The sequence below is a fragment of the Cibotium barometz genome, chromosome 3 (genome assembly GCF_041138505.1).
Source record: "Cibotium barometz isolate CiBa-2024 chromosome 3, ASM4113850v1, whole genome shotgun sequence".
Taxonomy (NCBI): Eukaryota; Viridiplantae; Streptophyta; class Polypodiopsida; order Cyatheales; family Cibotiaceae; genus Cibotium; species Cibotium barometz.
Genome location: NC_141048.1, coordinates 25,382,080 through 25,398,374, shown reverse-complemented (window position 1 = coordinate 25,398,374; position 16,295 = coordinate 25,382,080). Strand labels below are relative to the sequence as shown.

At 46.0% G+C, this 16,295-nt stretch overlaps 1 protein-coding gene across 1 annotated transcript in view; it reads left to right on the top strand.

Annotated features, from left to right (window-relative positions):
- Positions 1-365: 365 nt before the first annotated feature.
- LOC147639878 (signal peptide peptidase-like 5) overlaps positions 366-16,295 on the top strand; it is a 47,591-nt gene continuing 31,661 nt past the window's right edge. The window contains exons 1-3 of the mRNA XM_086775002.1: positions 366-875; positions 1,376-1,534; positions 1,628-1,739. Of these exons, the coding sequence (XP_086631128.1) occupies positions 714-875; positions 1,376-1,534; positions 1,628-1,739 (433 nt within the window). The 5' untranslated portion in view covers positions 366-713. The remainder of the gene's footprint in view (positions 876-1,375; positions 1,535-1,627; positions 1,740-16,295) is intronic.

Sequence of the window (16,295 nt, the reverse complement as noted above, 5' to 3'; positions counted from 1 at the left end):
TTGAAGATTGTGAAACCCTCCATGGGTTTTTAAATATAGAATAGGAAAATTTGACCTTGAAAAGAAAGTCTTCCTCTTAAAAAACCTTAAAAATGTGCTTCCAAAATGTTAATGGGCCTATAATAATGCCAATCCAAATTTCAAGCTTCAAGAAATAATAATAAAGAAAGTCTTCCCCGTTGAAAAAATCATAAGTAGTGTTTTTAGCAAATAATTATTTATATGCCCATCCAAATTTCAACCTTTCAAATGATAACTAATAATAAGTAATGTGGGGTGCCACCCCATAAGAAGGCTATTTGCAGTTGTGCAAAAAATATCAAAATATAAACTATAGATGGAATATCAAAATATAAACTATAAATGGAATATGATGCTTCCCCTGTCCGTATAGTACGTACTGGTTAGTGCAGCAGGACGACGCGTCTCATCACGCAAAAGTAAAGGCAAGCGGTGTACCTACAAGCGCACACGCAGAACACAGAAGAGAAACGACGAAGAACCCTGAAGAACACACACACACACACACACACACACACACACACACAGCACCCAGGAAGAAGAAGCCTAAGGAGCTCACCACCATTCAGATCGAATTCTCATAGACACACACAGAGAGAGAGAGTGCGACCAGGGATTCAGATGAAGGAGCTCCCATGGCCTTGAGGGTCACATTTTGACAGAATTGAAGATCTAGCGCTAACACCTTTGTGATGACGCCTGGAGCCATGGATTTCTCTGCACACGCACACCTTGCTGTGTCTTTTGCCATCCTTCTCCTCCTCTTGGCTCCCCAGCCTGCCGTTTCTGGTGACATAGTCCACGATGACGAGAATGCGCCCAAGCGCCCTGGCTGCACGAACAAATTTGTCCTGGTAAATGCCAATTCTTGATCTCATGCGTAAATCTTCACCTTAATTTCTGGAAATTAAACAAACCCATTTGCTAATTTTGCACGAGTCAAGTGGTTTTTTGTTAAAAAACGGCCATCTCTCTCTCTTTCTCAGCTTTCCTGAAATATAATCTCTCTTCCCCCCCTCCCCCTCCCTTTCAACACCAACTCCCTCAACACACACACACACAAGAATTAGGTGGGTTATTCCTAAAACGGCCTGAACACTGGGTATGTGGCTGATAAAAAATTTAGGTGTAGTTATGGTCAGGACTATTTTTTATCTTTTAAATTACATTTTTCCCTTGCCCAAAATCATCTCTCTCTCTCTCTCTCTCTCTCTCTCTCACACACACACACACACACACACACACACACACACACACATACAAACAGACATCCATACTACTGTATAAGTGTGTGTGTGTGCACTAGCTAAGTATTTTTTTGGCTGTAACTCCTAACTCACATCTAAGCTTGTAGGTGAAAGTTCAAAGCTGGATAGATGGGATAAAAAAAGGAGAAGTTGTGGGAGTTAGTGCCCGTTTCGGCAAAGCAATGGAGTCACATGCTCGAGAGGCTCGCATCTTTGATCTTGAAGCCGTCACCCCAGCTATCTGTTGCAATTCAACCTCCAACCAGGTTAAAGTTGGTTTTGATTTGTCTTTAGAGTGATGTAGATGGAATCCATCATATCTGTCAGCAGTACTGGCCTTATTTTGAATCAATTTCCAGCTTAATGGGCATGCGGCTTTGACGCGGAGAGGAGACTGTACGTTCACAAAAAAAGCAAGAGTTGCACAAGCAGCAGGTGCAAGTGCTCTTATTGTGGTGAACACAAAAGAAGGTCTGCTTATCTTACCTGGAGCTGTATGCTTTTATTTTTAAGATAGAGCACTTAAGTCTATAGCTGAAAAAGTGCTGGCAATTAATAAATAGTGTTGGATTTTTGTATCCAAATTCAGATTTGCCAACATTTCTCATGTTATGAGTCCGAACCTGAAAGGGACCAAAGAGGTCATGAGTGTGAGACAGCCAAGACCATAGTAATAAGTCTTGGCCACAAGGGGAGTTCAATTGCTCTCTCTCATGATCAGCCAATTGCTCCAATGCATGCGTAAATCGCTCACAAATGGCCTAATTGCAGCCAGTAATGTCACGTGCATCCCTCACTTGGATGCCACGTAGACATATCTGTACAGAAGGTGCAGGACCTGGGATGGAAAACTGGTACAAGGCAGCCAAGGTTCCATTCCAGTCGTCCGAGGTCAGGTGTGCATTGTCTTGCACATGCGTCCAAGGTTAGGTGTGCACACCGCACTATCTTGCACATGAAACAGTGCCAGTCCGTGTTGTGAGTCTCCCTCTGGAATGATGTCAGTGGTTCTGTGTATCTGGTATGTTAGTGGATGCCAGATCATTGTGTAGACAGTTAGGGTTTGCATATAGGAAAGGGGCCAGCCCATAGGGCTACCCCAAGGATAGATGTGGGCATGGGGAAGGTGTAGATTCTAGAACCACCCCCATAGGGGCTAGGAAGGCCTTGGTTGTACCCACCAGCCATGGGATGGCCATAGAGGGGCTGTAGACAGCCCTAGGGCTCTTGGACAGGTGGCCGACTGGTCACACAGCCCCTAAGGGACTATAATCCAGGTGTGGGGCAGCCCACACAGGCTGCCCAGCAGCCAGGTTTGAGGTGCTTGATGGCCAGCTTTTATTTTAGTCATGCATAGCATTTTTCAGCATTTAATGCTGTATTTTCCAGTCGTGGAGCTATTTTAGGACAGCCGACTGCTGTAGAACCAGCCGACTGGATGTCCTGAAGGGTATAAATACCCAAGCCACAAATCAATTCATTTATCTCATCATTCACCAAGTGCTGAAGCTGAACCAAGGGCTAGGACAGCCAAGAACAAGCTAACGCAAAAGGGGTGAAGGATTGAAGGTCAAGGGCAGAGATCCATCTCAGCCAAGAAGGTTCAGTCAGTCTTTTATTTCAGTTTTTTGCATCATTCTAATAAAAGCAAATACACCATTCGTGGTGGGGGCCCTACAGAGGGTATTCGGGACCCAATATTGTGTCCTCTTCTCCCTCTCTCTCTCTCTCTCTATTTTTTTGCACATCTATATTCAATTTTGTGCGTTAATTTCGTCGCAACAAGTGTGCTGTTTTCTGAGCATTGAAGTTACCGATCTCGCCCGAAGCTTCCACATGTTACAAGTAATGACTGCACTAATTACCCCCTTTTTGATGATAATGAAAACTCAAGAATAACGCAGAATTGAGGGAGAAATTTGCATAGCAATAGATATATGACATGATTGGCAGACCTTCTTATTGTGGTGAACACAAAAGGTTTGCTTATCTTACTTGGAGCTGTATGCTTTTATTTTTAAGATAGAGCACTTAAGTCTATAGCTGAAAAAGTGCTGGCAATCAATAAATAGTGTTGGATTTTTGCATCCAAATTCAGATTTGCCAACATTTCTCATGTTATGAGTCCGAACCTGAAAGGGACCAAAGAGGTAATGAGTGTGAGGCAGCCAAGACCATAGTAACAAGTCTCGACCACAGGGGTAATCCAATTGCTCTCTCTCCTTGCTCAGCCAATTGCTCCAATGGATGCATAAATCGCTCACAAATGGCCTAATTGCAGCCACTAATAACTGCACTAATTACCCCCCTTTTGATGATAATGAAAACTCAAGAATAACACAGAATTGAGAGAGAAATGTGCATAGCAATATATATATGACATGATTGGCAGCCCGTTTGCACTCTCTATGCTTCGCAATTACTCACAATGCTCTACATGCAAGGAGAAAACCACGAGTTCTTCTTCTCAACATTTCATTTGAATTTTCAAGGTCTCTTCACACTAAACTTGCACCCCTTCATATCTAGCATGTCTGACCGGCCCAAATTTGGTCCCCTGGGGCTCCTATTCACTAACAAACTTCAAACTCATGTATAGATCTCACTCTGTATTGAATTCCAAGCTTTCCTAGTGCTGAGCAAAACATCTACATGCTTCTCGTAAATTTATGAATAATAAAAAAAAGGGCTTCTACAGTACATCAAATTGTCCAAAAATAAATAGTAAGCCTAAAAATAGGTATGAAAACCTATTAAAACCCATTTGGGACACTTATGATAATTCCACCAGTTGTCAAAACTATAACTATGATACATACACTGAGAACTTCTTGCATGCAATGGAAATGGCAGTGGAAATGGATGATGTCTCCACAATGGAAATGGCTTGAAACTAGGAAATGGAAATGGCTATAAGAAATTGCATGTCTTTAACATTATATAGTAAATGTAAATAGAAATGGGGAAACAAAAACGAAAACGGCTCTTCCTGAGAAACGAAGTTTTTGCAATACTTGACTAGGACACGGCCATTTTCTTTTACTATGCCTGGCCATCTCCTAGCAAAATTGCGAAAACTCCATTTTTCTCGAGTCAAAGTTTACATTTCCGTTTCTTAAACTCCTCTCAAGATTTCCCATGCAATTTTTTCCTTTCAAAAATTTTCTAACCGTTTTTCCCAAATTATGATCCATCCTAGTTTTCTCCTCTATTTCTTTACTTGTTTCCTCATTTCTAATCAATTTACAAATATATCTCTCACCTTTGTTATGTATTGTTAAAGACTTGCCGTTCCTAGTGGTTTCCATTGCATCCACTTCTGTTTTATGCAACTATGCCTAGAATAGGCAGTAGATTGCTCACGAAATGTGAATCCAATGAATGCAAAAACGCAAATCAAGGCAGCTAATGCAAGTTAACGCAAGTTAATGCAAGCTAGCCTACTTTTTGGAGGGCTGTAATCTTCCCATTCTACACATTTTTGACAAGTCTTTTAGAGAAGCCAGGCAAGGAAGAGAAGATTGAACTTGAAGAGCAGTTGAATGTTTCAAAAGGGCAACAGATTCAGCCCTAACAACAGCAATTACAAAGGTCAGTCAAGGGCTTACTCTTGCATTAGATTTCAGATATCGGATGAGGATTACAGAAGTTGTGCCTCGATAGATGGTGTCATACAATGGATGATGATGAGATGGGTCTGTGCATCCAGAACTCCACGAAACGCGGGATCCACCAAGTGAGGAGTGGTGACAGAGGGCCACACACCTGCTCCTTCAAGAAGCAATTGCGTATAAAACGACTAAGTATGGTAGTTGGTAGCAGTCAGCTTCATGGAATCACTCACTTGAGGGGGTGAATAGGATGGCACATGGGAAGGGGTTGGGATGAGGGTTTGTGGGAGGGGGGAAACAAGAGAAGTGGTGGTGTCATGTGCATGACATGCTCATGGACATTCTCAAGTCTAATCCAGAAGGGGCAGCTAAGAAAAAGGGCATTAGAACTAGGACATGGAGCATAGAGTGCTGTTTGGTAGTGTAAGGATTGGAGCAAAGGCATGAAGGACTGTCGGCTGCGTTGGAGGCTGTCAGGAGTAGAGGATTGCTGTCGGCTGCATAAGGACCAGACGGCGCTGATTATGGACAAAAAGAGGCCAGTCGGCTGGCGGGCCAGCAGTCGGCCAAGCAGCCCAATATTCCAAAGTGCCTATAAATAGCAAGGATGCTCATCATTGTATTCATTCAACTCTTTATGAGTTGGGTCCTTAGGGTCCAGCATTAGGACCAGATTTTGGGTGATGTTCACCTTTTGTATGAGGCAGCCTAGGACTGTAGAAAAATACCTTTTTGTACTATATTATATATACTGAATCCAGCATCTCTCTCTCTCTCTCTCTACTCCTATCTTCATGTTTGCGTTTTGCATCAGCATGTTTCCAGTAGTGTTTAGGACTGAAAGAAGACCCCCAGAGCTTCCACGTGTTACATTGGTATCAAAGCATCAGACTCAGCAAAGCTAAACACTGAATCAGTACCATATGATGTTGTACAGGTCCAAGGTACAGGAAAGTACACGGATACGAAGCCCAAGGCAAGGAACACAAAATCGGGAAGAGCTCCCAGGAGGTTTGTTGGTGGTGTTCCACAAAGCCAGAGGGGATGGCAGTCCTGTGAGCCAAATAAGTTCTCAGGCAACGGTCCCAACGGAGGATTATCCTCCAAGGGGTGATGTGAGAGTGCCAGACTCATTTCTCAGGAATGAAGACCAAGACAATGTTCAGAGTCAGGGCAAGAATGGATTGGGGACTGGAGGGAACAGATGCATAGATCTTATTTAGAGGCAGAGTGGTTTTGGAGACCGGGCTGGGTTTTCAAAGAAAAGGGTTGCCAGAGATGGATGGATGACAGAGGGACTTCGGGAAAAGATTGGGATGATGACAGTCATTCAAGAACAGGTTGGATTCTCGTCATCAAGTTTAGCAGAGGGCGATGTCATGTGCATGACATGCTCGTGGACATTCTCAGGGCTAATCCAGAAGGGGCAGCCAAGAAAAAGGGCATTAGAACTAGGACATGGAGCATAGAGTGCTGTTTGGCAGTGTAAGGATTGGAGCAAAGGCATGAAGAAGGACTGTCGGCTGCGTGGGAGGTTGTCGGGAGGAGAGGATTGCTGTCGGCTGCATAAGGACCAGATGGCGCTGATTATGGACAAAAAGAGGCCAGTCAGCTAGCCGACCAGCAGTCGGCCAGCAGCCCAATATTCCAAAGTGCCTATAAATAGCAAGGATGCTCATCATTGTATTCATTCAACTCTTTATGAGTTGGGTCCTTAGGGTCCGGCATCAGGACTAGATTTTGGGTGATGTTCACCTTTTGTATGAGGCAGCCTAGGGCTGTAGAAAAGTACCTTTTTGTACTATATGATATATATTTAATTTCCAGCATATCTCTCTCTCTACTCTATCTTCATGCCTGCGTTTTGCATCAGCATGTTTCCAGTAGTGTTTAGGGCTGAAAGAAGATCCCCAGAGCTTCTGCGTGTTACAGGTGGTGGTGGGGAATATGGAAGGAAAAGAAACAGGAATGTGGGAAGAAGGTAGAGAAACAGGAAGCTGGGAAGAAGAAACCTGTGAATTTGGGGCTTGGGATCGGGGAGAAGAAAAGAGAATCCCCGAGAGAGAAGAATGACTATGACCAGAAGCCATATCCTCCGATAACGCAGCAGAATCCTCCTCTTCAACAAAGCTGATCAGAAAATCAGCAAACAACTCCTCGAAAGTTGAGTGCAGCCAAGAGAAAGTGAAACCGATCCCGTCAAGTGGGAATAGACTCCGTTGGACACCCACACGCGTAATAGCACAACTTAATATCACAATTTGAAATGGACAACTTAATAACAACTGAAATTTGAAATGAAATGAAATAGATGGACACCAGCACTGGGGCCGGAACGGGTCGACCCCCCCCTCAATATATGATATATTATTGGGAGTATTTAACAAATACAATGCTCCATGGGTTCAAAGAACCAGATGATGTCCATGTACAAATGAATACAGTACCAAACAAGAGGCTCGAAGTCGACGTTCGAAGTAGAGCGACCACTTGAGTGGTCTAGTCTCTACGGTCCTATGCCTTCACTGGAATCCGCGGAGAGCGCCCCACTGGTGTTCCAGGACCACGCACAAACAGGCGCTCCTGTACTAACGCCTGGCTCTCCCGATCTCGGCACCTTTGGACCGTGGTTCTCCAAAAGCTTGGACTACCCGGCACCGAACGGGTGTTAGCCGTAGAGAGAGAATCTTTTATCAGATTTACAACACAGTTCTTAACTTAAATCTGAATTCACTTACTTGTAGCTTGCAGATGGAAGACCAATACCCGGGAGTGTCTGTCTGTGTGCAGCTACTAGTGGAGGACACCAAGACACAGCAGCCTATTGAAGAGGAGGAGGAGGAGCTGCCTGCGTTGAAGGTGTAGCCACGTGAAGAAGGGAGATGCCGCCTTTGGAAAGGAGGCGCAACCGCCTACAAAGGAGTTCCACCATCTGCTGTGCAGGATAGGACACAGCCGCCTGCTGTGGAGGCGGCGGCGGCGTAGCCGCCTATGGAGAGGATGAGCAGCCTGCAAGAGATGGAGAAGTAGCCACCTGTATGTAGAGCACAGCCACCGGCCACCTGGCTGTAGGAGCACAACTGCTGGAGATGAACACGCGGCCGCCTGCTGTGGAAGGCAGTGCAGCTTGTATGGTCGCCTGACTGTAGATGCACACACAGCCGCCTGGCTGCAAAGAGGGGATGGAGGCGCCTAGTCGCCTGCAGTAAACAGGCGCAGCTTGTTTGGTCGCCTGTAGAGCAGAGTGAACAGCCCGCTGAATTTGGTCACAGCCGCTAGGGATGAAGCGCACAGCCGCCTGCAAGAGGCAGCCGTCAGCCTGCTGGACAGAGGGAATCGCCGTCAGCTGAGGGGATGAAGTTGGCGCAGCCTGTAGCGGAGGAGATGATCGCCGGGTTTTTTTACGATAGAGGTGGTGGCTCTCTTTTGTAAAGGTTGAAGTGGAGTAAACGATTACAGCTGGCCGGGTCCCCACGTTTGCATGGGGGCGGCCATCTTCATGGTGGTGTGGGTAGGTGACCATGCACCCACCAACACACACACACGAGTTAAGTGTGGCTCCCCACCTTGGCCCCTAAGTGGGTGCCCACTTTTAAGTGAATGTGAACATACAACCTTATAAAATGAAAGGTTAGAGATAAAATTATTAAACCAACATGTGCAATACACTTACCACCTGTTCACACGCAACAAAACTCGTCAGAAGACAGAGCAAACTTTACGACTCATTGGCAGGCGTCCCCGCTCAGTAAGTGACACGTCAAGCAGGCAAACACAAAAATACAAATCATGCGAAAACAGTATAAAACATGCAAAACATGAGTGCATGTGCAAACAGTATCATGGACATATCTCCCGTTCATGGAACAAGTACAAAATATCTGTCGGCATAAAAATGGCACGACATAAAATATAAATCCTGGTCTTCCTATGGAGTGATAGTCCCATAGGTGAAACACAGTTCCAGGCACGAGCCTCCCTATGGAGTGACAGTCCCATAGGCAAGACATGGCACGAATACTGGCTCTTCCATGGCGTGACAATCCCATGGATAGAACACAGTCCAGGTCATACACGGGTCGCACCAGTCTGGCTCCCGTCCATACGACACCTTCCTGCTAACACACGGGTGGCACCAGTCTGGCTACATGTCAAGCAAAAAATACTGGCCTCTTCACATGAGACACCGGCCTGGCCTCAAGTGAACGAGACACAAAAACTGGAGATGGACCAAATGGTCGGTCAATTGGTGACATCCCCTCGGGCTTCTAAAGAGTTGTCCTCAACTGAAAAGCCTCAAGATATGCCTGCAACAACTGTGGGTAGTCAACAAAATAGTCCTCGTTTACCCATTTGGCATCAATAGGCAAATAATTTTTAAACTTCACAAGGTATCTCCTGGAAAGCTTTCCTGCAGGTAGCTTTCGCTCCTTGTGAAAAACAATCTGTTCTGGCTGGAGGATCTACTCAAGCTCATCAATCTCTGGCGGATCTTCTGTGACAGGCTCGTCAGGATTTGGCCCCACATATTTCCGAAAAAGACTCACATGAAATGTGTTGTGAATCTGCTACAATGACTAGGTAAAGCAAGCCTGTATGACACTTCATTGATCTTTTGAATCACCTTGAAGGGTCCATAATAGCGAGGAGAAAGCTTAGGATATGATCCTTCTCGTCCTGGCCTCTTCCGAAGCCTAGTCTTCTCAAATTTCAGCAAAGCCCAATCACCTTCTTGGACTTGCATGTCCCTTCTATGCTTGTCAGCAACCATTCTATGCTTATCTTGTGACCTTGCAATGGCTGTCCGCACCTGAGCAAAGGCTATATCCAAGTCACGAACATATTCATCAGCTGCAAAAATCTCATCCTTTGTACGAAGGATGGGTGGCAATACCACTCTGCCATAAATAATCTCAAACGGAGCCTTTTCCGTGGAGGCATGGATCGTATTGTTGTAGGCAAACTCAACAAGTGGAAGATACTTCTCCCATGCAGTCTTTTGATCCGCCACATAACACTTCAACAAATCCAACACGACTGAATTTGCAGCTTCACTTTGGCCATCCGTTTGGGGATGATAAGCTGATGAAATATCAAGTTTAGTACCCATGTTGTCAAATAAAGCCCTCCAAAAAAGGCTTGTAGTCCTGGGATCTCTATCCCCAACAATGGATTTAGGCATACCATGATGCTTGAAAATGTTAGCAAGAAAAAGCTTTACCATATGATCAACTTTAATGGTTTTCTTGACGGGCAAGAAATGAGCTTGCTTGCTAAACCTGTCCACAATGGTCCAAATAGCATCATTCCCATGCTGGGATCTAGGCAAATCCATAATAAAATCCATAGTAATACTTTCCCAAGGTTCGTTGAGTACAAGGCATCTTGCTTTGCTTCATGTGAAGCAGTCTAGTTAAGGAGAATCTTAGTGTTGCTCAAACCGGTGCGACAATGTTACTGTGCGACAATCAGAGCTGCATGGCTATTGTCAAGAACCCGGTGCTTCATGCTCGCACAAAGCACATTGAGATTCAATATCATTATTTGCGTGAGCTTATCATGGATGGAGAGGTGGAGTTGGTCTACTACTTGACGATAGATAATTGTGCGGATATCTTCACAAAGGCTCTTGGGAGAGGTTTACTGGATTGCCATCTTTATTGACTAGGCGTTAGACTGAAGAGGTAGTTCACGTACGGGTGGGCATTGAGGGGGGTGTTGGAAAAGCATTTGCTCAATGCTCCACCCTAGTGATGTTTCTGTGAGTGTGTGCTCTATGTTGTAAGCCTACCTTTATCAGGAGTAGCCATTTGTGGTGAGCATCTAGGAACTCCACAATTCCCAGTTTAGACACTCGATGGTCCAAGTGTGGCCAGTTGGTTAGGAGACGGCTTATGTAGACTTGGCACTCTGCCAAGTAGGATGCATGCTTTTGCGGACTAAGTGACCGCATTATGTGGGTGTTAGGAACTCGACAATTCCCAGTTTAGACATTGGATGGTCCAAGTGTGGCCAGTTGGTTAGGAGACGGCTTATGTAGACTTGGCACTCTGCCAAGTAGGATGCATGCTTGTGCGGACTAAGTGACCGCATTATGTGGGTGTTGGATATAGCAAACCAAGGACACACTGTTCTCGGGTTGCGGGGAGTTCATAGTACACACATCTTGTCGGCGGATACATGTGGTCATGGGTAGGGTCCGACGATCGACCTACAATATGGGGCACTATATATGGGGGGGATTTGTGGAACTCCATAATCATTGAGTTCATTGTGTTCAAGCACTCTTGCAAGCAAGACATCCTATGTCCACACTGGCAGCATTGCTCGTTAGCCCTCAATGACTCAATGATGATCAATGAATATATATGGCTATGGCCTAGACTCCTATTTATCGTGTTTAATGTTGGTGAGTTGGCTACCAACTCTACCAACCCTAATAATAATGAAGTGTATTCACACAATGACTTAATAACTCTATGCACACTGGGCTGCTCATTGGGTGCCTAGACAATATTACAGTGATCAGGCACAATAGCCCTTACGAACACATGAATCCGGCCATGGGACCTTTTGAGTTGGTCAATGTCCAAGCTACATATACCCTATCTGCCCCCCCTCCCCCCGTCCATGAAGTAGCAGGGAAGCTACATATACCTTATCTCCTTCCCCCCCCCGCCCCGCCCCCCCGTCCCCCGTCCATGAATTGGCAAGGAAGCTACACAAACCCTGTTTGCCCCCTCTGTCCATGAACTACCCGGCCTGTAAGCTATATATACCATATCTTCCCCCTCCGTCGATGAACTGGCCAGCTTGTAGCACCCCTTGGAGGCACCCTTTTGTTGCGTTTTGCTGCTAAATATGTGTCACATGCACTCTGAACTGTAGTGCATGGTGACAAGATGGCTCATCATCAGTGCAACACTGTACAGTAGTAGGACCGTTTTAGGATATGAAATTGTCGTACGCCGTGACCCCATTGTAATCCTCAATCCAGGATATGTCAGGCACGAGCTATATAGGTCAATCCTCAACCTTAGAGAGTCAGTCAGTCATTCAAGTTCCTTAACCCACTTGGAGAGAATCATTCATGCATATAGAGTTAGTAGAAGCCTTAGGGTTTGCATTAGATCATGGTTGCATATTGCATATCATTCATCCCATATGCACAGAGACCACATAGACCATTGCAGAAGCCTTGGAATATCATCCCGTATTTTTATCATTTTTTTTTTGCATTTTTCCCACATTTTTCCAGCATTATTACCATTAATCCATTTAAGCAAGTCGTGTAGCAATTTATTGCTACAGTCGGCCAGTTTCACAACCAGCCGACCAGCATATAGGGCATATAAATAGCCTTGCTTTGCATCACCCATATTATCTCATGTTCATCATCTCGTAAGCGATTTAGTCCACAGCAGCTTGGAGCATAATTCATAGAAGCATACATCATCTAAACGCAGCCAGCATTCAGCCAAGGAAAGAGGCACATCAGTACCTTGCATTTTCAGCACTTGTGTAGAATTCAACAATCGTTTTCATCATCGTTTTGTTACAGCCACTTGAGTGAAGGTAAAACGCGTCCTCTACATTCATTCATAGTGCATATCACAGCCTAGAACAGTCCCAAACAGCCCCTTATCTCAGCCTTAGATTTGCAGCCTTTCTACATTCCATTGGAAGAGTGCATAGGCATCGAGAACGGTCATCATTGGTGCTTCTACAGTTGTGTACAGGTCAGCTCGACTCTTGGTCTTTCAAAGGTCTTGCGTTTGGCTTATCTACAGTCCCAAGTCAGTCCTTCATTCATTCTCTTCAAAGATAATAAAGCAAATGCTCCTCGCAATAGGAGGGGGCCCTTTAGTGGGTAATTTGGGACCCAATAAGGTGTACAGATCTCTCTCTCTCTCTCTCATCTCTTAAAGTTTGAAGTGATAAAGTGGATTGCAAAAGACTCGCGAAACTCAAGATAAAGAAGGCGGTGTGAGACTTTGTGTGACAGGATCCTTCATTACGCATAATTCTGCTGCATGTTACAATATGGCCGCCTACTGTGTAGCTTGGATAAGCTGCGTTTTGCCGAATCTGGCCGCATTTATGCTCTCCCAGTTTTGGCTTGTGAGTGCGCACCACTAGACCCCCTTGATGCACATGCTTCCACTCCTGTCTGGCTGCATTTGAAGCACCAACAGGCCGCCTGGCTTGTTTACTATGTCTGCCCTCTACTTGGTGCATTTGGCCCTCTTTCTTGCCCTTTGGTTGAGCGCTCCTTGCACACACAAGAGCTATCTGGTACAGAATTTGCAATTCGCAGCCTTGATGAAAAAACCGTAGTGAAAACGTAGATATGGAACTCCGCGTCCTTTTGAGAAAAAAAAATTGCAGCCTTTTTATTGTCAAAACCCGACAATCGGATACCAATGTAACGTGGGTGCTTGCAAAAGCGTGTTTATGAATCGATTGATTGCAATTAACGCTTAATGAGAGACTTAAACCCATGACCAAACTGCTGCTGCTTCATGCTCAATACACATTAGAGATGACCTAACCTACTACCATGTATTACTAACATGAAATATGTACAATGTTGAATAGAGATACTCATTGGTAGCATTGCTCCTGAGCTCTGATGACTCAATGATGATCAATGAATGAATATAGCTATGGCCTAGACTCCTAATTTTAGTGTCTAATGTTTGTGAGTTGGCTACCAACTCTACCAACCCTAACAATAATGTCCAACTAAGTGTGTTCACACAATAACTTAATAACTCTGTCCACATTGGGCTGCTCAGTAGGGGCTCGGATAATAGTACAATGATCTTGCACAATAGTCCTTACAAACACATGAATCCGGCCACGTACTTGATCTCTGAGTTGGCCAATGGGTAGAAGCATGTCCACGTCACACTAGAGAGAGTGTGCACGTGACAACATCTGCATAACTATGTCTCGCACTAACCCAAGCTCTCACTTATGTAGTGATAACTACACCATAAATAGCTAACTTGCTATAGACAGCCATTAAGCTTGTTTTATCAATCCAGGAACCTTGGCCAAGTATCTGCCTACTAACTCCTAATCCTGTGTCATGTGCATAATTAACAATCTTGTAGTTCTAAGGAAGCAGGAGCCAATTACATCAAAATGATTACTTGATTCCTTCTTATTGGCAATTACCTGCTGCTGCCACACCTCCCGGATTCGTACAACTATGACATCATGGTGTTTGCTTGTTTTCCCATTAACCTTGATGGTCTTGGCATTCTCACGTGCTGGTCCAGAAGAGGCAGCCAGATAAAGAGTATGAACTAGATAGGGCTAGGATTTGGAGCACAAGGTGCAGATGACACAGTAGGATGGACTTGAGCAGGACTTGTAAGACTTAGGGGATTCAGTTGGCTGTAGCAAGCATTTCAAGTCATGGAGAGGCGTAGCCCGACCAGGGTTTATGGAGGTCCAAGGCCAGTTGGCTGGTCCGATAGCAGTCGGCCAGCCCAACCTTGAGTCAAAAGCCTATAAATAGCACAAGAGGCACATTGTGTTAGTCAACTCACTTAGGAGTTGGGTCCTTAGGGTCCCAGATAGGGACAGATTTTGGTGATGTTCACCTTTTCCAAGGAGGCAGCCTAGGGCTCTAGAAGAGTACCTTTTTGTACTATATTAATATACTGAATTTCCAGCATACTGAAAACACACCCCGCACAAGAAGAAAAATAGTACAGTAGAGCACGGACGGAAACCTTCAGAGAGGTCGACAGAAACGACCTCTCGCTCTCTCTCTCTCACACACACACACACACACACCTGATAAGGTACTGCATGCCACCTTTTGCGCTCAGCACGTAAAAAACCCCTGCGAAGGGCTCTCTCTCTCTCTCTCTCTCCGCCTTTGCTCCTTCGTTGCTTGCGCCGCGCGCTGGTGGTCTCTGTGCGCCGCCCGCTTGCACAGCCGCCCTGTTCGCCGCCCGCTTGCACAGCCGCCCTGTTCGCCGCCCGCTTGCACAGCCGCCCTGTGCGCCGCCGCCCTATTTGCCGCCGCCCTATTCGCCGCCCGCTCACACAGCCGCCCTGTGCGCTGCATGCACTGCTCTCTCCCATCGCGCTACTGCTACCCACCTGCTACCCAACCCACTCGCTCGCCGCCGCCTTCTCCCTGCTGTTTTCTGTTGGCTTCTGCCCCCCTTTCTCCACCCACCCTTGCTCAGGCCCCCAAGGCAGCAACATAACTCTCTCTCTCTCCTCCCTGCCTGTGGGAAGGACTACAGAGTGATCTGGAGGAATGGCCCCGAGTCTCCAAGAGAAACTCGAGGCCCTCAAGACGGCAATGAAGGCACTAATCAAGGAGAACAAGAAGACATCCAATTCCAACCTCAATGAGGTGGAGAACAAACTACACCGGCACATCATGGCTCTCGAAGCACAGGTCACGAACCTCGAACAAGAGAACACGGCACTCAAGGAGGAGGTGAGTGCATTGAAAGTGGAAATGGCAGCCATCAAGAATACTGAGAAGGAAGAAGGGGAGATCAATGACAACACTCTCACGGCCCCCATCAAAGAAGAGATCTCCAAGGAGATCACAAAGGACATGGAGGGAAAGCTCGAAGCCAACAAGTCAGGATGGGTTGAGGTGGTGAAGAAGAACATCCGTAAAGAAGTGAGGGAGGAGACTCAAAGGGAAGAACACCAAATCATTCACACCACCATTGAGGAGGAGAAGATGAGGCATGCCCGCCGCCTCAACATTCGAGTCACAGGTATAGCCGAGACACCCGACTCCACTCCCGAGAAAGATGGACAGCTTCTATGCATGAAGCTCAGCTACAAGGAAGAGCACCCTCTCCCCTTCACCAAAGCATGGAGAGCTGGGAAAGACTCAACTTGCAAGCGAGCCCTCATCCTACAGTTTGTAGGAGAGACGGAGAGGGTCACCTTCATGAGGAAGAGGGTCATACTACGGGGTTTAGAGGGAGCTCCTATTTTCTTGAATGATGATCTCACGAGGATGCAGCTTGAGCATAGGAGAACTTGCATGCCACGAGTCTTACACGCGAGGAGAGAAGGCAAGAAGGCCTTCTATCGAGATGGTCGGGTCATCATTGATGGCCGGCCCATGGATTAGCAGTTTGGGGCCTATCGGACACAGACCAGGCCACTGACAGAGATACACACGGCAGTATGGAACTGTAATGGTTCACTATGGGTGCAGCCTGGACGACTGGAGCATGTTATGGTGGGGAGAGATATCATACTTCTGACAGAGACACATCAGAGCCCAGAGAGAGGGCTACCTTGAGTAGAGGGATTCCAGTGGGAGTCAGCATACAGGAGGACCACACGCCAGGGTACCTCGAGAGGGTCGGGGGGAGTAGCAGTTCTATTCAGACGGGAGCTACAGGGGAGACTGAGA